Below are 26,944 nucleotides of genomic sequence, written 5' to 3'. Positions count from 1 at the left end.
TTAAAATTGATTTTTAGCTGACGACACAAATACCAAAGGTCATTTAAAGTAGAAGTTGAATACTTGGGTTTGATTCATTGAAATGTAAGAGGCAAGGATTTAGTATCTTTCATTCGGTCAGAGGCTATTAATGTATTAATAAGGCAGATTATTAAACGGAAGGTAGAAACTTCTGTGAGGACAACAAAATTTAATCATGTCAAGCCTTGTTCAGAATAATTTGGTTTGCATTAAGATGAGCAAACCTGTGTTACTTTAATTTTAAAGACCCCTTTCCTGTGGTACGTAATTTAAGATTCCATTGAGAAAATGTAGCTGTTTGAAGAAGTAAAGTTGTGATAAGTTCCTGAAGGCATCCGTATATTTTACAGTGGTAGTGAAGTTGTGCTATTTTGACATGAATCCTTTGATTTCTGGATGTGTAAGCAGAAGTTCTCATCTGCTGAAAATAATGAGAAAGTTTGCACACTGCCTGTCATTATGTCTAGGTTGTGGAAGATAGTGATGATAACATGGAGAAAATACAGCTTTTTTTGTTCTGATTTGTTTTTTTATAACAAGTTGTATGCAGATGAGCTGAGACTTCTGCTAGGCTAGGTTTTCCCAGCAGTTTTCAGCATTATTTATTCATGCCTGAATAAAGAGTTCTGTGCTATGCCACTAATAAAAGACCACGTAGGTGCAGAGAGACTGTCTTACCACATTTGTCGCTCTCCAAAAAAACCTGCAAAAATATCCATTTTTCTTGTTTCTCAACTCTAATCTCCTAAAGTTAGACATTTTTAATCTTGTCACATGTAAGTAGTACTATTATTGTCAATTATGGCAAGAGCAAGATATGAAGGATTTGGTCCTCTGTTATCTAAAATTGGCATGTACACTCCCGTGGCCCCCCCTCAGACACAGGTACACACTACTCCATACATAAACTGTCACACTGGAAGAGTCTGCGCCTGCCTTTTCGCGTTAAAGGAAAACCTAGGTCAGAGTTGTTTCTGCAAGTATGTGCCAGTACATTTTTGTGTCACAAGTTCGTATCGCACTTCTTGGAGTTTAGATAATAGAGTCATAGAATCACCAGGTTGTAAAAGACCCATCGGGTTATCGAGTCCAGTCATTCCTATCGATGACTAACAAGATTTTGAGGGGTCTTTTTTTTTGGTTTTTTGTTTGTTTGTTTGTTTTGAAACTGTTGAACGATACAGATTTCAGAGGAGAGAATGGCTAACCCTATGTCAAGATGCAGAGCTCACGAGGCAGAAGGGGAGAGCTGTTGAATTCATGCTTTCTCTGCTGGCTTCGATGGTAACAGTGAATGAGCAGCCAGGCTGTGTGTTAAATAGCATGCAGCAGGGAGCCACGTAGCACGGATCAGAGCTGTCTGTAGTGCTGTGGAGGCCCCTTTGGCACATGCCAATGTTGAGCACTTTGGCAGGGCTGTACCGGGATACACAAGATACCCTGCCACGTTGTGCAGTTCCTCTGCAGGCAGTGCACAGGATTCATGTTCATGAAAGAACAGTGTGGAAGATCAGTGCTGAAATAGTATGAAGACAGGTTGCAGTGTGTTAATTAATATTACTGCTTGGGCTAATCTGGGCAAAAATTATATTCCAGTCCTCCAAGTTGATTGCATTTCCAGTCTCCACTACAAAACTTAACCCTGCTGCCATTCTTGTACATGGGAGAAGTATAATGCAAAGCTGCTATACCAAAAGCATGCTGAAAACAGTACTGCCAGTGTCAGGACCTCACTCCAGTTCCTGGGGAGGGGCTAAGCAAGCCAGATGTTATGTGTCCTTTTGTAAAGAGGTGCAGTAAGGATGTGTTGTTATTCTGCTGTCTCCCATGTAGTAGATGGATCAGTTCTTGCCATCACCTGCATGCTCGTTCTTTTCTAATGCTGTGTATCTGTAGAAGTCAGTAAACTGGTATAAGTGATCTTCTGTTTTCCCATTTCAGATTTATGAAGAGTTGTGACATCTTCTGGCCAGAGCTCTGCTGCAAGCAGTGCTGTTATACAGTCTAAAAAGTATTAAGTCTTTTCTGGGAGACCACATGCAAACTTAAAAATTTTTTTTAGGATACGGATACTTCTGTAGTGAAGGCCAAATACATTGAACTGTATTTTTTTTCCTTAAAAAAAAAAAAAGCAGGAGATAATCTTCCATAGAGATTTTGGGTGAAGAGAATTTAAGTAATGAAATTTCATCATCAAAGCTTAAAACCTAGAAGAGAGGTGGCATTACGAACCTGAGTTTGTGACCCAGCTCTTCAGCATGACTCTCCTGAATCTTCTGGGTGCTTTTAGGACCTAGTGCCATTTATGCATCTTTCACACATGTAGGAGCAGTTCTTGCAGCAGCAAGCTTAGAAAATTGTTATAAATGAAACACGCTCAAACTAAACAGCTTATTTAGACAAATATCATCCTGATAGGAAAGTCTCTTGCTGAATGCCTCTGAATTCCCTTCTACCAGGTTGTGCCTTAGTTATTGGAGGCCTGAATGCTGAGTTCCTGGATGCCTTAGTTGAATTATCATTGCTTCTTACTTATCTCATTTTGCTGTCTGGGATGCATGCTGATAGATGGCTTAGGAGAACTAGCCTAGAATTTTCTTCTGTTGGCTGAATTATTTGAGCATTTAACTGTTGACATCAGATGATGTAGATAAGAATTGAACTCGGGTATCAGAAGGCTGTTTTAATGAAGAGGGGAATATTTACATGCTTGGTGTGTGTAGGACCTTATGAGATGCTTCTGAAGGACTATGGAAGCCAGATCTGTCGCCATTGCACCTCTGCTCTAAGTATCCCTTCTGCATTCTAAATTCACTGCCAGTGGAGCTACTTGGCGTGTGTTAGTGTGGACAACAATGCGTAGGCAGTCTAGGAGATAAGTGGATTAGTACTCAAGTGTGAAATCAGGAGTGCTGTAAAGTGATGGTATAGAAACCCTGCAAAGAGAAGACTTGGCAGGATTTGGCTTGCAACGCCGGAGCAGATTCCCCAGGTTGAATTGTGCAGCCTCATCTTGCAGGATTTACTGAAGAGCTATGGATTTAACTAGACTGAAGCAAACAAGCAGTGATAGTCTTCTTCCAGTTTAGGTCTGAGCAACTTGACCACTGCTGTAAGCACAGATTTAAGTAAGATTATACTAATTATTTCCTGTGCCTATACAGAGCAGTCTCAAGTGGAATTAGCTATGTGTTTTTAATTTTTACAGATTGTAGTTGTGAAACTATCAGAGCCTACCTCTGGCAACTGGTCCTTGTGATTAGAGCTGCCGAATACAGCACAACATGTATTGCAAACATTAATTTGAATTCTTAACAGCTGTTTGATTCATGTTCATGTACCTCTGTTGTTCACTGTTTGCAAGCATTCATGCAAATGGATTTTTGTCTGCATTAATGCAGTCCTTTTACATGAATAGTCATTTTCACAAGCAAATTATATTCTTTGTGAGAGTGATGTTGTCACTGTAGGTGCTTTTGGTTTTGACTTTCTCCCCTCCCCATTTAAAACTGTCAGTTACACAAAGAGCAAAATAATTAAGTGCAATATGTGGAACCAAGCAAACACCTTGATTAGTTCACAACCGTCTCTTCTGCTGGCGGCATTTATTCAGCAGGTAAAAAAATTTATTTAAAATAATCAAGCTTTATTTGCAAGCTAAGAAAAAGGCCTAAATTCAAAAAGAATATTAATCACAACAAATAATCCAAACTTCTCTGTTTGAAAGCATCAATATTCATGATTTAACAGTGAAATTATTTGCCAAGTCTCTGTAGCATGTTATAGTGCATGCTGACTGGCCAGTGGGTGGGAGTTGTTTGTGATGAGTACTTTGTGATAATGTTTTATGTGTAACATCTGTTTTCTGCATCCTCCTGTTCAGTTTGCAGTCATTTGCATAAAAGTTATTTTTCTTCAGAAGCAAATCTGTATTGTTACTAGAGACTGTCTAAATTTTTCCATATTCATAGGTCAGGTCTTTTTGACACTTGCCTTTTTATTTTTATTTTTACTTTTGTTTTTGTTTTCAGATAAAAAATTTTATCCAGGTGCATTTTATCATGGTATGTGATCAGCTTTCAGGAAGGAATTAATACAAAATAAAGTTTCATAAATGAATGAAAGAAGCAATTAATTGGATTTTTCCCCCTAAATGGCAGTGTGTTGGACTTCTTCTCTTGCTTTTCCTGAGCTTTGGTCGATAAGAGATTCCTATAGTGAGGTTTTGCTTTAAATTATGAGGATAAATATAATCTGAGGCAGTCTTTGGATTTGTCTTTGTCACTGGGCAAAGATTTTTGTGAATTTTGTATTTCCATATTGCAGCTTGTTGTCTGATTTATTAGTATTCTGTAGCACGTTTCAAAGCAATAGCACAAGTGCAAGTTGGGAGAAATGCTTTCACCTATTCCTGCAGTATGTATCCAGTGTGGTCCTGGCACTTTTGTTTTACAGATTATTTTTTAGTTTTTCTTCTTTCTGTCCACAGATGTCAGTGAAACACGGAGGATTTGGCAACTTAAAGTTAGGTTTGGAGGGCAAGTTTGGCAGTGGAGAAGAAGCTTCTCCTGCCACTCCTCCCTTCCCCTCACTCAGTAATTCTAACACCACTTTTCCTGTGCTTTTCACTGGGGCTTGGAGATACCTGCTTTCTAAAGGGTTGCTGTAATGAGATTGTTGCCATGGTTTTGTAAAATTTCCAGCCTCTTCAGATACAAGAGAAAATCAATCCAGCCAGGTTTTTACATTATTTTACTTTGTAGGTTCCAGGTAGGATTGTGACTAGTTAAAATATATCCCCCCACATTTACATTTTGTCTTCTAGTAATAATATGTTGCCTCTGAACTTTTAAAATGTATGGTGCCTGCCAATTATTTGGCATCGTAGCAAGGCAAAGCCGGTTGCCATGGAGCTTTGAGGACTTGCTTTGCTAGTCAGTGTACCTGCAGCTAGAGAACTGGTTAAGTGTTCTCTTTGTGGCTGTAGTTTCTTCAGTGTGGAGGAAAAATAGGAAAGAAAGGAGGAAAGATGGATGAGGGGGTATTTGAGAAAGATATATCCTTCTCCCAGCCCACATCCATCATACACTGCTGCTGTGGCAAGTCGCAGTTTCCTTGAAGGATCCTCAGCTGTGACAGGCAATTGGTGTTTCACCTAGAGCTCTCCCCAATCTGTGTAGCTGTGTTAATATTGTTCCCTCTGCTTGAACTTTGTTTTGCTTTGCTGTGGATTAATGCCACGTTAGCATGGTGATGAACACGGCAGAGGATGATGTATCACATCACTGTGTGGGGATTTTTTTTTGTTGTGAGGGGTACATCAACAAACAGGAAGGATTCCAGTGCCTGCTTATTACTCAGTTGTGTGAGTCAGCAGGATGCTGCTCCAAATCAATCTTTGCTACTAGACAGCTATTTAATAACTATCCAGAAAGGTCTGTTTCTAACTTCTCAAGGCAGCTTTCTCTCTTTTTCACCTCAACCGGCAGTTTGATTTAGCAGTCCTCGAGCTGTAGCTGGTGGTTACTTTTCAGAGTTGGCTCTGAAGGCTGGACCTCATTGGTGCCCTGATGGAAGTCCAAGAATATTGACTAACCACTCTGTGCATTTGCTCTTCTTAGTTGTGGCATTTCATTCTTATAGTCAGTCATGGACTTTTGTATACCAGATTCTTGGAGGAAATATACGCATTTGCTCATATCTTTTCAGAATATACATATTCGTAAAATCATAGGATTATAGAATCATTTGGTTGGAAAAGACCTTTGCGATCATTGAGTCCAACCAGACCTGTCCACTACTAAACCATGTCCCTGAGCACCTCATCTACCTATCTTTTAAATACCTCCAGGGATGGTGACTCAACCACCTCCCTGGGCAGCCTCTGCCAGTGCCTGGTAACCCTTTTAGGGAAGAAATTTTTCCTCGTGTCTAATCTGAACTTCCCCTGGTGCAACTTGAAGCCATTTCCCCTTGTCCTATCACCTATCACTTTGGAGAAGAGACCAACACCTGCCTTGCTACAACCTTCTTTCAGGTAGTTGTAGACAGTGGCAAGGTCTCCTGTCAGTCTTCTTTTCTCTAGGCTAAACAACCCCAGTTCCCCCCGCCACCTCTCATAAGGCTTGTTCTCCAGCCCCTTCACCAGCTTCATTGCCCTTCTCTGGATGTGCTCCAGCACCTCAATGTCCTTCTTGTAGTGAGGGGTTCAAAACTAAACACAATATTCAAGGTGCAATATTGCTGTAGTACTTCTGTTTGATTGAGATTATTCCCATCATAAATGATGTACTGTCTTACATGGTAAAAATTACTTTTGCATTAGCAATATTGTACCACTGTATAGTTATATTACCCTTATGATTCCTGTTATTATATATGATGTTTCTTTATAGTTTTACTTTCCATTCATGTACTGAAAATCTGACTTGAGTAAGTCTTTGGTGTCTTGTCCACAGTCTTCAGTTCAGATGAGGTTCGTTTTGTGTTTCTTTGTGACTGCAGTCATCTCAGTTTCGTTCCCCAAAATCTGAAATTACTGATTCAGTTGTAGCTCTGGTGCAGGAAAAAGAACAATTCATTTTGAGTTCCCTGTCCTGATTCCCTGATTCTGGACTTAGGGAACCTTTAGGGATACTACAAACTTTGTGGCCTCATTGCTATTAGAAGTTTGACTATTGCTTATTCCTGTTGGTCTCTGTCTTCCACCGGGACCTATCACATCATCAACAGAGAGTGCAGAATAATGCTTTCATAAACAGTATTGGGTTGGAGGTCACTGTGCTTATTATCTCCTAGTTCCTGGAGGTGTGGATCTTATTCAGCTACTACAGGATGCCTATGTAAACAAGACATGAGTTAAATGCATTGGACAGAACATGCCTTGTGCTACGGTACAGATGTGCCTTTTTCTGAAGAGTACTGGCTTATGGAGCAGCAGCTGTTTTTACAGATGTTATTCTAAAGGGATCTCCTGCTGGCACATAGTGTATACAAACAGTTTTAGATATTCTTTAATCTATCTCTGTGATCGCCAAGCTCTTTAGTAATGGAAGTGTCTTTCCCCTGTGTAGAGTTTTCCTGGGGAGACTTGATAGCAGAGAGACTAGAATCCACAGATCTTAGGCCAGTAGCAATACCTAAATTTTATCGTGACTACTTTGTTAAACAACATTCTTGATAGTCTTTCTGAAAAACTTGGGCAATGGTGATACTAACTATATATAATGGATAAGCTATGTCTTTATGTGTTGTGGTGATAGTCAGGTTCTGCAGGATTCCCATACCTCCTGGCTTATCTTGATTGTCTATCTGAGTGTAATGCTAACCTGTATGACACTTCCAAGGATCCTGAGAATCATTTGTTATTATTCATTGCATAATTCTTCTTAATGAAATGGCTTCACTGCTAACAGGTTGTGACACGGTGCAAATGTAGGCTATGCTAAATGCAAGCAAATTTAAAACCCTTTGGTATGAAAAATGCTTGTTTCTGCTACTAGCTGTGAACAGTTCCCGCTATTGAGACTCTCGCTATCTGCAACACCATTACTGACGTTCAAGATGTATGTTAGTCATCTCATTGCTGTGTAGTATACTTGCAGAAGGTGATGTCTGACAAAAAGGCTTTTGTCTGGAAATCATCTCAGGCTATAAAATTAGTTCTTGCTCTCTGACAGTCATGCACACACGTGATAGTGCAGCTATTAGGTTTGCCTTGCAGTGCAGTTAGGACTGAGGTTCTTTGGACCTGGAACTTCATGACTCCTGTAGCCAAAATTTCAGTGGATTAGACCTAGGTCTCGCTTGTATGATAAACTCTCTGTGAGCCTGTTTCTCACTCTATTCACTGAGATTTTTGAGTGTAAGCATTTGCTTTCCCACAGTCCCACTGCTTCTTTACTCTCTTCTGCAGTCAAGCTATAATCCTGTGGTTTTGATATCGCAGGCTGTTGCCATGGAAATAATGGTGATTTCACAATTTCAGTGCTGTAAGCGCCGCAGGAGGCAATGGAAAAGGTAGTTGGCAAGAGATACAGCGAGGACATGAGGGACAATTCAGAGGAGTTGTTTCTGAACCTGTTTTTTTTTGCGGGGGCTCTTTCTCCTCCCCATTATTGCAGGTTTTCACTGTATGTGTGTTTTGCTGTTTTCTCTCTTTCTCTGTATTGATTTTTTTTTTTTTGGTAAATGTGATTTTTATTAAAGATTGATGCTTAAAAATGTCATGTATTCATACATTTTTGCAAGGGTTATTACAAAGTGATACTAAATGCTCCTTTCCCTGTCCTCAGAATAGCATACAATGCTTTCTTTGCAATTCATAGTAATTAATTTATGCACAAAAGGGCAAAAGTTGAGATCTAAGCACGGTCTATTTAAGTCATGTCTTTAGCCTGCAGAAATCCTTTTCAGGAAAACAGCTTTTCATACAAGAGTAAAACAAGCTGAGAACATCATGGCAGGCATATGCATTTAAAGATGTCTATGTGACTGACAGTATTAAAACCTGATATATTTGTTATTTAATTTTCAGTGTGCTCTGCATACAAACAAGTTCAGTGCTGGAGATCATCTTAGGTAGCATCTGTTCTTAGCATTATGTGGTGATTCCACATGTATTCTGAAATCTTTTCTCTAAATTACACACATCTGTAGAGGCAGAATGAAACTTAACTGGAGGAAATCAACTTTGTTATAAAATTAATTGAATTGGCAGCTTAACAAGCTGACAGCAAGTGGCGTTCATAAGAATGAGAATTTTTGATGCTATATGTTTGAAAGAATCAAACAGCAGCCTTTTTTCCCCAGCTATTTACAGCAACGTTCCACTGATTAGTGTAGTCAAAAAGTAGATATTATCTCTAACTTTTAAATTAAGATCTTAGAATTAATTTTCAGTCTTCAGTGGGGTGTAATCAGTAACGGTGGTGATGGTAAACTCGAAGATCTATTTTTAATTAAAGATAGAGAAAAAATTGTTTCAGCCTACCAGATGCATTGAAGAAATGATCTATGAATTGCTTAAAAAACATTTTGATCTTTTCCAGCTTGGTAATCCATAAAGGGAGATAAGATGGTCAGCTGTTAAATAAGAAAGGGAAAAGTACGGAATATTTAACTTGACTCTGGCTTTGTTGGACAGCATTACTAGGAAACCATGTTCATAAAGACAGATACTCGATACTCCCTTGACACTTTACTTATGGAATGGAAATAGTCTACACATGTGGCAGCACTCACATCTGAATTTCACAAAAGCTCTGCAAGCAACTTCTGCATAAATTAAAATGTCAAAACGAGCCAGAACTGTGTTTGCAGGGCCTGACCCGAAAAGATATGAAGTATCTCATGTTCCCAAATCCACTTGAGAATATAGGCATTTGATAGTACTGAGTATTACGTAAATTAGACCTGTAAAATCAATCAAAAGATAAAACCTTTTCTTCCTGAACTATATTTATTAGTGAACACTGATTTTTGTCTTGTAGTGTTTCTTGTAAGTTTTATATAAACTACTGAATTATAGTGGATTACATCTACTTTATGCTTGGCCCAGTTTGCTGCAAAACTGAGATATTTATATTTTTCGTGCATGAGATTAGCTGTAGAATTTTGTCTGCGCTGGTAGACTACAGGTAGCATTTACCTTATGTCTTAAGAAGAAGAGATTGCCCATAAGAAAGTCAGTGAGATGGTGAATATACTGATGATGAGTATGTTTGCTTCCTGGAAAAGTTGTTTAAAGCGCTTGCTAAGGAGCCATTTAGCTACATGTAGTAAGTAATACCTGATTGATATAAGAACTCCTCCTTTGAAGACGTGGAGAGCAGGCAAGTGTTTCAGTGCCTCATTCCCTCTGTTCCTGTTACAGGTGCATGTGACAGCATTGCAGTGATGAGTGGAATTTTAAAGAGGAAGTTTGAGGAAGTAGATGGCTCCTCACCTTGCTCCTGTGTGTGGGAATCGGATGATGACATTTCCAGCAGTGAAAGTGCTGACAGTGCAAGTAATGTCCATCCATCCACTTCTAATCATTTTACTCGTAAGTACCAAAGTGGTGCGTAAGGCATTGTACTTTTTAAAATTTTTTTTTATGAAAGCTGAGAAAGGTTCATTTTGGAAGAAATACAGTGTAAGCTATCTGCTTTTATTTTGAAGCATTTTTCTATTTTATTACATTTAAATGTTGACACTGTGAGGAAGTACTTTGTTTTGAAAAAGGATTACTTCCTCTAGTGCTTGTTGTTTATGTAAAAATCTGTATGTTAGAATGAGTTTCATAGGAACTTCACTTTTATAGTTTATCATTTAGATTTACGTAGTGTGATGTGTTTTAAGTTTATAGGAGACTATCTTCCATTTGGGGTGATGATTTTAGGGAAGGGGGAAAATGGGCAGTGACAAAGCTTGAAAGGCCAGTGGTTCTACTTGACCCTGTCTATTCAGAGTTCAGAGTAGCCCACATGACTTGTGATGGAATAGCTGATCCCTCTGATCATGCATCCTGCTACCCAATTCAGTGCAACCACACAGCCCTCATTCCTTTTCTTCCACACGTTACAGGAGTAAACAGAGGAATAAATGTTTAATTGTCCCTGAGAAGATGCTAGATTCATTTTTGATGTCTCGATGAGACACTTGAAGAACATAAAGTCTTTTCTTGTTCCAACCAGCTCAACATGAATAGTTAATTTATATCATATTTTTCTTTTGACTTCTCAGGTTGAGGTTACCCGTTACTAAACTCTCATAATTTGTGGAGTCTACATAAAGCTTCTGCAGTAAACCGCATGTGTAAATGGGTAGCAGTAAGTGATCTGGACTTTATCTGGCAATTCAAATGCAGCAGCGAGAAGGATGTCTTAATTTTTTCTGTTAATTGTCTGTCTAATAACGCTAGGCTAAAGCTATTTGTGAATTACAGCTGGCAGTAGAGTTAGCGTAGTTATTTACCTGAAAACGAGAAGCACTTCCCTGGGTAACGGACTCTTCTGTACTGCCTTCACTTTGAGAGATCTTCTCAGTGCAGTATCTCTGAGGAGTTTATGCAGAATGTAGGCAGTCTCTTCCTAGTGGTCTGTGATGGGAGGTTAAGAGACAGTGGATGTAGATTGAAATAAGAGATGTTCTGACTGAAAGTAAGAAAGAACTTTTCACCATGAGGACAGCCAGGCACTGGAACAGGTTGGCCAGAGAGGCTGGTTGTCTCTGTTCTTGCAGGTTCTGAAGACCTTCACTGGCTAAAGCTGTGAGCAGTCTGGTCTGATATCTCAACTGACCTTGCTTTGAGCAGGTGGTTGGACTAGAGACCTGCTGAAGTCCTTTCCAACCCAAATTATTTTGTGGTTTTATGACTTCCGTGTATCAGAGATTCAGAAGTAGCACTGTTTGTTCTTCTTCCAGAACCAAGTCCACTGGTAAGCAGTGTGGTAGCAGCAAGCGTGTGTGCAGAAGCAGTTTGTACAGTGCTGTGAAATGTTGACTACACTGCTTTTGGGCCTATTCTGCTAAGTCTGTAGGGAACTGTGTTTTACTTTATCAATTTACTAGCTCAAGCCTCTGCTGCCTCTGAGATCTCTTTGCCACTTTACGCTGCCAAAGGTGTGAGCACATCCTGTGTTCTGATCTGGTACTTTCCGTTTTACCCCTGCACCTCTGTGAGCGCAGATAGCAGCTAGTACTGAGTCATTCAGAAAAGCCTCGGTTTTCTGTAGTCTTCTTGCTGTACTTATCATGCCAGTGGGAGGAACAAAGACTGGCATCATTTTAGACACAGGTAGATGCAAGATATCCCCTCCCCAACTCATTACCCTGCTTTGATTGTGTTTCAGGCTCTTGCTGCTGCCTCTTGAACTCTCTGAATTTAGCAATGGTATTTTAAGCCTGGAATTTAATCTACTTGGCAGTCTGCCAGTGTTTTTGTCTACTAAATAAGCCTCAGGGCATGATGCAGATACATTTATTTTGCTTAGCTTTCAGTTGTGGGTTTTTTGTTCTTTTTTTGTTTCAAGGGTTTGTGATTTTCGGTTGTGATCCCCCCTTCTCGCCCTTTCATTGTTTAATTCTTGACAAATCACTACCTTTTTGCTCATGTGTCTTTAGGCAATGGCACTACTTTTAAAATGCAGCTCAGTCTAGTAAATACTTTAAAAGACTTGGAGGGGGGACAGGACAAAAACCAAACCAAAATATCCCTGACTGCTATTTTCCTATTTGTTAACTCAAAGAAAATTTGGTAATTCCTATATATGACTTTTACTTTCTCAATTTTACTAGCTTCCATTGTTTTCTGGAAGTATACTTTTATATTTTTCTGGGGTGAATGGGCTTATCGGAGTGATTTCTGCAACAGATTACTGCTTACTAACGGTTTTTCAGAGGATCTGGAATTGCATATTTCATATCACAACTCATTTCTTTTGAATCAGATACTGGTAGGGGTGGTCTTCAGATTCTTTTCCTCTGTCGTTGTTGTTATCAATTGTTTGATTAGTCATCAGATTCTGCAAAATCCAAATGACAAATTTATTACCAGTCCAAAATCTCTAGATATGAAATGGAAATCAATAAGAATATTTGCAAATACAGACCATTTTTGTGAGAAAGTTGCAGGATTGATTTATATAATGTTTGAATACAGGGCAAAACAAGAAAAGGCACTGTGCTGCTGCAGACAACTCTTGTCATCCCTTGCATGTGATATACACGAGAGCAGACTTTTAGAATATGTAAGACGTGTTTGCTTGAGCTGCATCTGAGATCAGTGTTAAATTCCTTCCTACTCTGCCCACTTTATGCGGTAATATATTTATTCTGTACACATGTTCCCTGAGGTCTGGGCTCCTACTGTGTGCCCAAAGCCGCTCTGCTGTTGAGAAAAATCTAATAAGATTTCTATAAAGTGCTTCTCGCTCCTCTTTATCAATACATGTGCAGATTCATTGCTCCTCTAAGGGACTGCTGAGAGACACAACAGCAACCTATAAAATCCTCTATTATGCCATGAACTCCAGTAATCCCTGTCATACACATCACTTCTTTGTGGTAGTGGAATGTAATATTATAACGGTATTTTATAAGCTGCACATAGATTAAGACCATTGTTAATAATTAATACTGAAAATTTTACATTAGTCTATTTCTTTTAATTTCATAGCATGTTTTATTCCAAAATAAATGTTCGGCATATCCAAATCAGTTAAATGATTACAGTAGCATTATACTTGTGTATCAGTCTCTCTTCCCCTAAGGTGTAAGGATTTGTGTGGATCAGACACTTATTTTCTAGGAAGAAGCCTGTATGATATATACAGGAACAAATTAATTTGTGCCATCCTTGTTAAGGAGAAATGATTTGTGGTTGTTTCATTGTTCCTTGAAGAAAGGTAACTGTTTCACTCATGGACTGTTTGATAGTCATTTTACTGGAATCAGGATTTTACTTTCTGCTAAATCAGAATATTTTTCTAAACTCATGGTTAGGGAAGTTGACAGGTGATTTTGTGCTGGCCCAAACTTTATCTTGGGTGTAACTGGAATTTTTCTCTAATTTATGTCAGTTAGGCTTCTGTGGATTGCTGAAGAATGTTACAGACCAACTATACTTGTCCCTGTCATTGACTAGAATTATAAAGCTCTCTGTGTGTGTCCGTAAAGTTGTTTAACAAATCTAGAAACTGCTAGATGCAATCATGAATATGAAAGTGTTTTATATTTAAGAGAATTCTAGGAAAGCATAGGGAACACCAGTATCTGTTTGCTCTCAAATCAAAATATGTGTACCTATTTATTTGAAAGAATATAGAATCATAGAATAACCAGGTTGGAAGAGACCCACCGGATCATCGAGTCCAACCATTCCTATCAAACACTAAACCATGCCCCTTAGCACCTTGTCCACCCATGCCTTAAACACCTCCAGGGAAGGTGACTCAACCACCTCCCTGGGCAGCCTGTTCCAGTGCCCAATGACCCTTTCTGTGAAGAATTTTTTCCTAATGTCCAGCCTAAATCTCCCCTGGCGGAGCTTGAGGCCATTCCCTCTTGTCCTGTCCCCCGTCACTTGGGAGAAGAGGCCAGCACCCTCCTCTCCACAGCCTCCTTTCAGGTAGTTGTAGAAAGCAATGAGGTCTCCCCTCAGCCTCCTCTTCTCCAGGCTAAACACCCCCAGCTCTCTCAGCCGTTCCTCATAAGGCCTGTTCTCCAGCCCCCTCACCAGCTTTGTTGCTCTTCTCTGGATTCGCTCCAGAGCCTCAACATCCTTCTTGTGGTGAGGGGCCCAGAACTGAATACAGGATTCGAGGAACCAAGTGCCAGTACCAAGTACCAAGTACCAAGCCAAGTACCAAGTACCAGTGCCAAGTACAGGGGGAGAATAACCTCCCTGGACCTGCTGGTCACGCTGTTTCTGATACAAGCCAAGATGCCATTGGTCTTCTTGGCCACCGGGGCACACTGCTGGCTCATGTTCAGTTGGCATATTAAAGCTAGAAAGTGAAAATATGTTTCAAGAAAACTAGCTGAAAAACAAACAACAAAAAAATCCCTTAAATTTCTCAATAAAGCTCAATTCATGGCTTTTGAGATTTTTTTGGGTGGTTTTTTTTAAGATCTAAATACTTTGGCATCACATTGCTGCTTTTCATATTATTCATGGTTAAGCTCTTCAGTTTGCTCACCCTCAGTGGGGCCAGCCCAACAATATTCCTCTGTATTACAATTACTTTATTTTCAGCAGGATGATTGCTGCTTGAAGGGCAAATGGTTGCAGTAAGCCAGTCCTGTCTGTCCGTAATTATGAAGTGTCAAGTGGTTCCACTAAAAGGCAGGAAGGCCTCTGGTGTGTGGAATAGGTCTGCGCCTTAGCTCTGGGAGATGCACAGTGAAAGTTCTTGTAGCCTTTGTTAGTCAAGAGTAGAATTTTATCTTACTGTGTTTCATTTTGTAGGAAATCAACCTGAAATTATTTTCGGCATGAAGCTTGACCACCCTGGGCTGGGGCAGAGGTCTGCAGATTATAATTCTTTTTCCAAACAGCATATGTAAGAGACAGAAATTAATGGCAATGTAGATGTTTAAAGTGATTTGTCTCAGTTTAAAAGGCCAAAAATGGGATCTCAGAATGCTGAGAACACTGACCAAAAGTCCCTCCAGGGTATCTCAGACACGTAATCAAAGAAATTCAGTCCCCTTAAGTGAGGCTTGTACTAATGTTCTTCTAAGAGTCTGTCTGCTGTTAATGTAGCCAGTGTGTGGAGCAGGAGTAATAAATACTATTACTTTCCAGACTCTGACTGGATTATTAAAAACAGTAATCATACCTGTCGTTACAAGAGTCTGTGTTTAGATTTGGGGAACTGCTTGATTCTCTTGTTAAATTCTCTGAAGCATTTCCATGATGAAAACCTGAGCCAGCAGACATTTTCCATTATCCTGTTGTTATGTCATGACTGATTTCGGTTTTTGCAGTTTCTATGGCAACCGTGATTTTTGATCGGTGAAGAATAAAGTGCCAAAAGATTTTTTTGGACTGTGCAGTATTTTTCCATCAAAGACGTAGAGTGAAAGTATTAAGATGCTTTTTGCTAATCAGTATTGTAAACGAATTTCTGCCTAAATGTGGATACTCTTTTGTAGCTGACTCCACGTACACTAGTTTTTCAGATTGAGCAGATGAGAAGATTGCCCTACAGTTGCCAAATAACTTTCTGGAAGATTAGTGGTAATTTATACATATGATTTAAGACATTTTTCAAATCGTTTAGATATCTACACTCCCGTGTTACCCCTTGAAGACATACCAAGACATAGCTCAAAGCAACACGCTGGGTTGCAATTTTTGCAAGTCATGGGCAAAATGGTACTGGGGAACTAATAATGGAATTTCATCAGGAGGGAGTAAAAAAAAAACCCCAAATCAACAATAGAGATAGAGGCACAAGAATGTGACTTGCTAAATCATAAGAGAACACAGAGAGGGCTTAGAATGCACAGGTGAATGATCAATGGTTACCAGAGAAACACAAATACGGGGCGGGGGGGGAAGGCTTGTTGACTATATTGTATATGAAGGAAAAAAGGCACTTTCCTGCGACAAGTGGAGCTTGACAAGCAACAGGGTATTTTTCAGTAAGAGCAAGGAAGCAATGGAAACAGATTTTACTTGGTAAATATGTCAGTTTGCAGAAAGGGCTACAGATTGGCTGGCTCATAACTGGGAAAAGAGGGAGGGCTAATGAGCAGAATGAGAATGAGCCAGCTTATCAAGATCAAAGGAACGTAATGCTCCAGCAGTTTGCAAATTCTTAGTCAGTGAAAGTGACTCATCTTCCTTCACTACATTGATGCGTGTGGAACATATTTCAAAGAAACGTTAGAAAATCACTGGAAAATGTTGATTGGGATTGTATGGTGCTTCTGGGTCTGGTTTGTGTTTATTAGAGAAATAATCTTGCTCAGAGAAAGTATATATAAACCCTGGTCCATATTCAGGACTGTGTATAGTCAGCCACTTGGAACCATCTTTTGCAGGAAAATCTGGGATCCTTAGTTCAGAATGATGTTTGCTGATCAGCTCTTGTCTGTGAGGTTTGCTAAAAAAGAAACATGATGGTGGGATTTTCTCCTTGATTTTGTGATGCCTGAATAAAAATCAGTTTTACAGTTACAGTAGTCTACCAGATCATGTCTTACCCGTGAGCTTTACTATTACAGTATGCAAAATAATTTTAACTGCACAGTATGATTTATAGACATAGAATGTGAAGTTTCTATTTTTTTCTCACCTGTGCATGCAATTTGGAAACACAAAATGATGATGACCGTGACTTTCTTAATAAAGAGGAATGTCGCTAAGCCCACAATCTTTAAAATACTTCCAGAAGTTTTTCTTTTCAGCTAACTTGTAGCTTGTATTTGAACTAGTCTTATCCAACATCCTTTTCTGGAGAAACCATAACGTTGGGCAGTATATGGGCTTTATTTTAGTGAAGGCTTGCTCCGTGGTCTTTGGTAAATAATATCAGAATTTTAAAATGTGTTTTTAAGGGTAAAAAACTAGATGTCTTGGGTACTAAAAGCAGTTGCCCTGCTCTTTGGACATGAAGAAGCATTATGAAGACATTTGGATACTAGTGAAAGCTCTGGGTGACCTGATACCGTTACATTAGCTTCTGTAGGGAAATAATGATGAATCAAATTATGTAGGAGGAAGAATTGGTTTCTCTGTTACCAGTTCATTACTTCCAATAGCTTCATTTTTGTCTGAAAAATTTTCTTCTTGCTTGCTTTCTCAAGACTGCTCTATCCTAACACTCTTGCTCTATCTATTTTAGCGAGAATCCCAGTAGCCCTTCAGCAGTTTTCTTTATGTGCTCTTACGAAGCAAATGAAGCTTCAGAAGGACTCTTGCATTATCCCCTTTTTTTTATCTTGTGCTATGCTTAGTTTTGTACATTTAGTACTTATTCTGCATTTTATACTGGTTTACAGCTTTTAGTACCAGTTTTTAAAGATGGCTTTAAAGATGTTTTAAAATTTAAAGCCAAGTTAGAATTGGTGCTTTTAACAGATTTTATTGTCTTATTATCCATTACTGTAAATGTTATAACTAATTTCAGTATGTACCACCTTCAGTATGTGAGCCATGGGGAGTGTTTGTTCCTTGCTGAATGCTGCTCTGTTGTTCTTTGCTTACTGAAGCAATTCATTTAGCAGTAGGCATGACTTAGGGGAGTTCACACCAGATAGTCTGTGACATAAAGGCACAGTTTCTATTGGGAGTAGATCTTCTTTCAGAGGTTTCTTCCATCCAGTGGCTTGTTCCTGTCAAAGTTTTTTTTTTGTTTTCCTCTCAGTTGATAGAGCTTTTAAATCTGTTGTTTGTGTGACCGTACTGTAAGAAATCTTAAGTCTCTAGCAATAAGCTGGGAGCAGCCTTATGTTGGTTTGGTGTTTTAGTTTAGTTTTCTTTGTTTGTTGTTTTTGTTTGTTTGGGTTTTTTTTAAATAGCATAGCAGTTGTGCTTCTGAAGCAGCATTAACAGGCAGATGAACTTAGTTTTATCTTTTCTTGGTGCTTTGTGATGAAACTGTTATAATGCATACAGGAAAGATGCAACTGTATCTTATCTGTGTTTTCAGTATTCTCAGCCTTCAGTGATCAAAAGTATTTTATGTTCTTATTTGTATTACATCATTTGTATTGTACTAGGGCTTTTCGGCCTGGTTGGTGGGAGGAAAAAAAAAAAAAAAAGAATGCATTCTGCCTTCTGGAAGCTTCTGGCTTCTTGCTTTCTTTTTCCTCTGTAGACCAGCTTCATCCCATGTAATACCAGATGTATTGTAGTCTTCCTGTTTGCTGAGATGTCCTGGTGCTCACAGCAGTCCCCTGGTGTGCACCTAGTATGAAGTGTACTGAAGATCCTGATCCTTACAGGAATTTAAAGGAACAGAGTATCAATCCCATCCAAAGTACTGTGGTGATGTTTTCAGCAGCTCCAGTTAAGAGGACGTATACTAACTATTATTTCTTTGGAATTCGCCAATTCAGCAAAGTAAAAACTGTTAGATGGATTGCTTGATTTTTGGCTAAAGCTCAAAAAACCAGACAGCTTTCTCAAACTTTTTCTGTTCCATGACAGCTTATCTGTTTGGTTTCCCAGAAATTATGCTGTGGTGTCTTGTGTTCATGTAGCAGTGGGTTTGAGCTTGCAGGAGTTTAAAGCAAGGGAGGGGACATGAATCTTCGTTGATGCTGTTTAACGCTACTGATTATCATTCTTCTGTTCACTACGTATTTGGTGTTTTGATTGCATATGTGAATACAGATGCTATCCTACTGCAATGTATTTGTAGCATTAATAGCATTAGGGTTTGTAGATAGCATCCAGACCTTGAAGCTTGTATTTCACAATTTTCATAATACCTGTGAAAGACCCAAGGTAAGTTGCTAATTTAGTCCAAACTCATGTAATAGTGAAATTATTCTGTTCAAAAGAGAAAAACTGGTTAGCAGTTGTCAAGGAAGTTGACTTGTTGTGTTATTTTCCAGTTCACTATCAAAGCAAATTACAGTCTTTTTGCAATGTGAAGTCTTTTGTATTTTAATGAATTCTTCATCATGTATGCCTCATAGTGGTGAGAAAGGGATTTTCACCATTGGACAGACTGAAGACTATGCCACTTCCTCCCAAGTAAGGCTTTAATTGTTAAGATCCATGACTCCAGTCTTGTTACATGGTTGGGTTTCACATGTGCTTGTGTGCCAAATAATAACATGCCAACCCATCAATCCCACTTGCTATGACTGTACGAAATACACCATCACAGAACTCACTGTGTGCTTATCAAGGACAGCTTAACCTACTGTGAGTGCTTTCTGAACTTCTGTATTACTGACAACTAGTGGATTGCTCCATATTTACATTTTTCTAACTTGTAACTTCTTTTGAAGTTGTTTCTCTTCAGTTCTGAGACTCCGGGCTTGAGATGCAGGCAATTAATAGATTTTTGATACTGAAAATACTAGGTTTTGTGCGTTTCCAGCTGGTTAGCTGAGTAGTTTATCTTCAGAAGGATATTAGGGAATACTTTTGAAAATGTTAAAGCAGGAGTTATGTTTGGAAGGAAACTAATGACAATTGCAATCATTTCTTTAGCTCTTTCTTACTTTAACTGAGGCATGACTGTATTTGCACATCATCTGCTAGCAAATAAAGCGGCCATAGGCAGTGGTCATCTGTAGAGCTATAGTTCAGCAGTGGTTACTATGGAAACTATAGGTGACCTACATTTTACCAAAAAGTGATAAAGTTTCTGTGATTTTTTTTTTTTAAATGAAGCACATCAGTTGATTTTGACTACTGTTTTTCCTCTTTTACGCATTGTTTTACTCAAAGCAGTATTCTTAGTTTTTAGCGATTAGTGTGGAATGGAGACAAAAATGTTAGAGCATAGATACCACTTCATTGCTGTGCTATTATTTAAAATTAGTAGAAAGTGTTACCTTTGCTGTCATGTGTAATTTTATGTTCTTGGGAAGAAGGTAACGGAACTTAATTAATTACAGTGTGCATTTTTACAGTATATTATTTATATAGCTATGAGTATATGGTCTATAATGGCTCGCAATGAAAAGGCTCATTCTTGTGAATTTATCTGTTTGACTAACATTAGAATTTAGTATGCTACTGTATGGATAAAGTTATTCAGGCTATTAAACTTTGAGTAAGCATCAAAAATGGTTCTGGCTGTTGTAAATTCAACTTGCCTTTAGGGAAGTGAGAATTTTCTCAAAAAATAAGAATACGCTGCAACATTGTTGGAGAAAAGAGCATCCAGAAGAGAGGGCAATATGTGACATTTGAAATAAAGCTTGAGTTGGCATTTTAAATATACATTTCACACAATGGGATTAACACAGAAGGGTAAGTACTGGGCTAGAGCATGTGCCTAATGAAGTCATTAACTGGTGTGTTTTGCCTGGCAGATGAACCAGGCCTGGATTTTCAGTAAATTTTGTTAAAATGGTTTCTCAGAGAAAGGATTTACATTTAATGTCTTTCATTTGTGTGACTTTGTTGATTTTTTTTTGTATTAAAACCTCTTCTGCCTTGAATTGTTTATTGTACTTTGTAGTGTGAAGGTGTCTTCAGTTTCACAGAAATTAAGGACAGAGAAAAGCTAAAACACAGACTTGTTTGTGACCAAACATATTTTCCCTCATTACCTTATGGGCCACTTGCTAATTACTTAAATCGTCACTCATAGGCATCAGAGTCTATCATGACATGTGGTGGGACTAGCAGAGCCTGAGGTGGGACTATACAGATCCATCACCGCCCATATTTGCAGTCCTTCCTCACTGGTCACATGCAGCCTGCAGCTGATAACAGAAACCCATCCTGATTTCTCCTATATTTCCTACTTTCTCTTCTCTGCCCATGCATATCTTGTAGCCCCAATTATTGCTCTGAAGTTCACAGAGCCTGCTCAGTTTGATCTGTGCTTTGTAGCACACAACACTCCATCACTTCAGACATGTGTTACTAGATTAGCTACTAATTCGTTTGTTTGCATACCTAAAAAATGAAAACATTTATGTTCATAACCTTCTTTCTTGCTCCAGAACGCTTGAGCTGTATGCAGTGTTTCCATCTGGCTCCGCTACAATACATTCAAACAGCAGCAGTATTATTGGCAAGAAATATTAATTACTGTGTAATACAGCCAGTATTGAATGCGTTTGGGAGTTGATCTAATTTGACTCTCTGATGCATTAATGATTAATTATGACTTAAACGTCCTGTATCACAATCAAAACCTTTTTTTCCCTCAAACTTATTTTCATCCTAAAAAAATTTTAGACATGCCTTAAACAGAGGATGGTGCAATAGCAAGTTTTGCACCAGTGATACTCAAGATGATAGCAAAGAAACATGTCAGAGTTGTATGCCCAGAGAGTTATGGCCTGTGCTGAATGAGGATATGACGATGGCCAGAGGTGTAACAGGAGACTGAACCGAAGCTTCTTTATAATCATGTTGTTATGAACTAGCTGTGAACACAAAACACCTTCCAGGCACATTTGAAGTGTCTCCACTGCTTCTGGCCATAAGCCTGTCTCCAGCTGTGCTCAGTTTTCAGTGCCACAGAAGACTCTGAAAAATGATCAGTCAAACCATAGAAACCAGATTCCACATTCAGAAATGTGGAAATGAGTATTTCTTTCTGATCCTCTGCAGATTGAGTTGAAATACTGAACCAAGATAAGATTCTGAGATTATTTTAAAGCAGGATCACAAGTGTTAGGGGCTAGGATGGAACGTGACACAGACATCTGCAATGGCAAAGCCAGAACTGTTGCTGGCTTGTGTCACTAGTTCCTTCTCCCTTTGCCACAGCAACATCCACAGCTGTGCAGTATGAATCAAGTGGGGCTGATTTTGTGTTTTGGTTTTTGTTGGCTTTTTTTCCCAAAACTGTACCAAAAAACCTCATTTAGAAAGATATCAAACCTTGCTTTTAGGACTTCAACAGATGGCAAGTCTGTCACCTGCCTTGGTAAGCAGGATTAATGTTTAATTGTCCTTGCTGTTACTGAATTTTGTTCTGTTCAGTGAAATACAGGGAGGTTTTCAGACTCCCTGTTGTGTCAGAGCAGAAGCAGCTCATATTTACCAGAAACCAAATGTGCGTGCTGGCTATGTGCTCAAAAGGTCAAATGATACTAAAAAGGCAGGTCTGCTCTTCTGAAACATTAAACGTTTTATAAATTAATCAGCAATTATTTGCTAGAATTAAATATTTTGTTAAAATAACATCTGTGGCTTACTCATACCTGTGACTCACATGCTGTTCTGACTTTTTTTCCCCCTAATGTGATAATTGGTTTCATTGCAAGCGGAATTTTCTGTTTATTTTGTAAGCGTGCATAAGGCATCCCTAACACTTTGATAGAATTCTAAATCTTTGTTGATATCATTTTGACAGTAATGAGACATGAATTTCATCTTTTTAAGGACAAATTAAGGAAATGTCTACAGACTGAGAACATGATTTCAGAGGTCTAAAAATCTTCTGAGAGAAACTGGCGTTCTTTGAGATCACAAGGTCAGTAGTACAGTAGAAGTTATTCACATGCATATCTCTACAGTTATGCAGCCCCAATTTCAATTTTGTACCATCTGATGGTACAAAACACTGTTATAATTCTACATCTCTGCAGAGATTTTATTAGCAATTTTGGAATAACATTAGTAAAAAAATCTCAATTTCTAGCTGCAACTTTTGTCTAAAAATGCTTAAAATTCATGCTAAAATCTGCTGGGCTAGTACACATCAGCAGCTTCCAATGTAATTAGACTTATACAGGGAAAATGTTCCTAACTTGTTGACTGTGTTTGTAAATGAATTATTGTGTATTTGCATCTTTCTACACTTACTCGCAAAAGTGTAAGCTGTTTAGTATTTTGGAAAATGAAACAAAAAGTTATCTGAAGGGGTTCTTTCAAAGTTTGTATTTTCATTTGTCACATATGTTGTCATTTACTCAAGACTACAAGAAAATGGATATGACTTACTCAGCCACAAAGAGCTAGCCAACACATCTCAAGCTGTAAATGTGTTCTGAGATCCGTATATAACCAGTATAATATTTTAATGTCACAAAGTAATTTAAAATGCTTGATAAATAGCAAGAAAATTATGACAGCATCTTTTCTTGAGTAATGTGTTCATAATTTGTTGTGAGCTTTGCTCAAATACTGGAAAAGGTTTATAATTTTTATCTTTTAGGTGCTTGTTATTAAATGTTATTTTAAAATGCTATGTGTACTGATGAAGGAAAAATCAGAAAGCAGGGGTGTAGTTAACTCTTATCCTGAAGGATCTGTTTGGATTATGGGTTAACCGTGATATGAATGCAAACATCAAACCTGGCTTTTCATGAATGGCTGTGGGTCTAGAAGTATTGCTATGCTGCTGATGTACAGCATCATGTGGACACACACATGTAGGGCAATAGCCATGACCACAGAGTTACGGATCTTTTCCCAGTTACGTTGATGAGTAGCCTGATTCACATGAACTTTTTGTATTATTTATTTTTATCTTATTTGGATTATCCTTATTGTGTATTACTAAAGGCAGTTGACAATTGATTCTCCGTCAGTCGCATAAGCTTTCTATTATGGTGTGTCTGCCTTTGATTATTTGATGCATTTCTGCAATGCTGAGGAGGATGCGTGCCACTTAACAAAGGCTCACTTGGCCCAGCTTTCTTGATCTTTAGTCCATAAATGAAGATGAATCCATTAGAATTTTTGGATATTACTCAATTAGGAAAGAATAACAGTTTCGATATTTCAGTATTTTTATTTATGCACAAGTGATGTGAAGTGTGTTGCTCTTATTTGTGTGCTTAGCATGCAATGAGGTGAAACTACAAGGAAGAAAATCCCCAGAAAGCAGTACTGCTGACTTAAGAGGCCCTCCATTAATTTAGATTGGTAAATGCTGTAGGAAAACTTTCCAAACCGTCCTTGGTGTTACTGTTGTTCTACTGCTGGACACAATTTAAAAAGTGATTTAGAAAAGTAATAGACCAATATTCCTTTAGTGGCTGCATCGAAGGTGGACTGTGTGGAGAATTTTCAAGTACCAACTAGTTTACATTAAGGCAAGCTAAATACCTCACTGTTAATTTGTGCCCTTCTCCAGACAGATAGGAGATACAAGTAAAAATCTGGGGAAATGTTCAGCAGTGTGTTCTGTTTGTGTTGCAGTATAATAATAAGTTCAATTTGAATTATGGTGTATAAACAAATCTTGGAACATAAGACTTAATCATACAGTTATTATTGAAGAAAAACTTCTGAAAATGAGGCTTAGGATCTATACGATAAAGCTGTATGTGCATGTTTTTTTTCAGGATTCTTGTGATTTTTTTTTTTCTGTTCCCCTGCTACCAACTTCATTAACTCTTAATGGGTTTTAGAGGTCAGAGGAGGCTTGGCCAGGACTCGCTAGCAGTAAGAAATTTGTAAAGAGGTTTGACAATTAATAGAAGTGCAAACATATAGAATCCTTTGCCTCATTCGTCCTGACCATAACACTGGTGGACACCAATAACAATGCACTATATTCTGTTCTGTCAACAAACTGTAAAATAATGTTGTATTAAAATTAATTTTAATTCAAATCTCTAATGTTTATATAGAAGGAAAAATGTATTAGGCTTTCTTAAAAGTACATGATTTAGGAATCTAAGCCTTTTTTAACTGAATGAAGGTGTGTTGTTCAGTTGTGTACTTTTATCATATCTCTGTGAAACAATGTGTCAGATTGTTCAATCTTTTTTTTGGCAAAAGAAATATTTTCAAGCTCAAAGGTGCTGTAAAGGAACTAGCGTCTAACATAACCTCAGTTTACTTGGTAATACTTGCCCTGATCTTGTTTATCATATTTTAGCTTTTATTGCTTTGTTGAAAATAGAAATAAGAAAAAAGAAATCTTGTAAAACGACCTACACCAAATGCAAACTGTGGAGTTGTGTGTGAAATGCAGTTGCACATGTTACGTGGGCCCCGTGCTGGCATTTTACATGGAAAATCTGTGAGTTCAACTCAGTGAGTTGAACATTTGGAGTTACTTGCAAGACATTTACAAGGAAGAAAGATGTTATCTTATTTTGTATAGGTGATATTCAGGAAAGCGTTTCACTCACTGCCAAATCTGTGGGTAAAGAAAAGCACCTTAACCAGCCCCTACAGATGAGTCCCTGATATTTGCAGCAGTCTGGACTCCTGGTCCTCCTTCCTGCTAGTAACACACAGCCACTAGGTGTAGGACTTTGTCTTCTCATTCATTGCTGTGAACAAACATTTACATAAAAAGGCAGCTTGCTTCCTCCTGTTTGTCTAATCTTCACAATGATGGACGCAAGAGGAGAGCATTTGATTCTTGACTGACCGTGATTTGGTAAGAATCTTAGACTTGTTTAAAATTTGCTTTTTTAATAAAACACTATGCTTCATTTATTTCAGTAAGCATGAAAGCATGCATTAGATGTCTAGAGTTAATTTCTTAGATGCCTAAAAGTTACCCAATTTGCAAAACTTGTTGATACAGTTGTAACTAAAATTCTGGGTCATCATCAGATGCTGGAAGGCAGTTACTGCTTGCTACTAATTCCTGATTTTATCTGCTATTGTACTGCTGCAGTGTGAAGCCAAGCTTCTGTCGGGTTGCTCTGATGTGAGCTTTATTTAGCAACCTACCTAATATTTGAGCTAACAGCGTAAATAACATGATAACAGAAGTTATCTTTTTTTTTTCTGGATGTTTTTTTCTACTTGCCCTTCATTTTATGAATGGGAATTCTTTTATGTGCTTTTAAAACTAATTGCATCTAATTGTTGTAGCTAATTCACAGGAATAAGCAAATTCCAAAACAAGGATAAGATGGGCAAAATTAATAATTTCACCTCAGATTCGTGAAATCTGCACAGAATTATAAGTTTTTGTAAAGGTTGTTGTGTTAACCAGTTAAGTCTAATGTAGCTTTAGAACTGCTTATTCTGCAGTTATTTCATGACAGACCCCAGTCTGCCAGTTCAAGCATCTTGTCACTTCTGTGCCTTCTTCCTCAGGCAGTAACGTATCTTTTCCATGCTTTGTGGACACCCCCTCCCCACCCCCCTATACAGTGTCACAACACTGCTTCCACTTAATTTCTCCCTGTGGAGAAGTCCTCCTCAGAATTGTCAACAGTCATTACAGCCTCAAAAGAGCAAGTGTATTAAGTTACACACTTTGATGCATCAAGCAAAGCGATTCTTCCATTTCTGGAGAGGTTTCCCCTTTCTATATGTTACTGGATTAGAATTTCTCTTTCGTTTACAGGACAAATGCACGAATGATAGAAATTTCTTCTTATGTGTAAGACAGATATGAATTTGATGAAACAGGTTTTGTATCAATCATACATAAGAGGGAGGAACTGCTAGCTGATAGCAATTCTACTCTTGATTTTTTTTTTTCTTAACATCCAAACACAAGATTCCTGTCTGTCATTTATGTGCACACACCACTCTCTGGCTAACGACAAAGGGGAAAAACAAACTAACTCTTAAAAAACCACAAACAAACCCCAAAACAAAACCCAGAGCAAACCCCATCTACAACTCTTGAAATGACTGCATTTACAAGATCTGAGTGGTGATGGGGATGAAAACTTACATATTCAAATCTAAATCCCCTGTCTTGAATCAAGGGGAGTGGAGAGACAGCATGAATCATAAACCTGATTGTGCTGGAGCAGCAGCCTAGATATAGAAACTGTAAAATATGTAGCGGAAACCTGATTAAGTTGGGTTTTAACTACTGTGTCATCTAACTTAGCAATATGTGCTACATTAGTT

The 26,944-nt window shown here is 38.4% G+C and overlaps 1 protein-coding gene across 3 annotated transcripts in view; it reads left to right on the top strand.

The window, feature by feature from the left end:
* CSRNP3 (cysteine and serine rich nuclear protein 3) overlaps positions 1–26,944 on the top strand; it is a 107,203-nt gene that overhangs the window by 20,488 nt on the left and 59,771 nt on the right. For 2 of the 3 annotated variants that reach the window (XM_069861197.1, XM_069861198.1), the window contains exon 2: positions 9,896–10,066. The exons of the other annotated variant lie outside the window; for it this stretch is intronic. In XM_069861197.1, coding sequence (XP_069717298.1) covers positions 9,896–10,066 — 171 coding nt within the window. The remainder of the gene's footprint in view (positions 1–9,895; positions 10,067–26,944) is intronic. 3 annotated transcript variants of the gene reach the window in all.

The sequence above is a fragment of the Phaenicophaeus curvirostris genome, chromosome 7 (genome assembly GCF_032191515.1).
Source record: "Phaenicophaeus curvirostris isolate KB17595 chromosome 7, BPBGC_Pcur_1.0, whole genome shotgun sequence".
NCBI lineage: Eukaryota > Metazoa > Chordata > Aves > Cuculiformes > Cuculidae > Phaenicophaeus > Phaenicophaeus curvirostris.
Note: the sequence above shows the minus strand (reverse complement) of the source record. Positions and strands in the feature narration are given on the sequence as shown.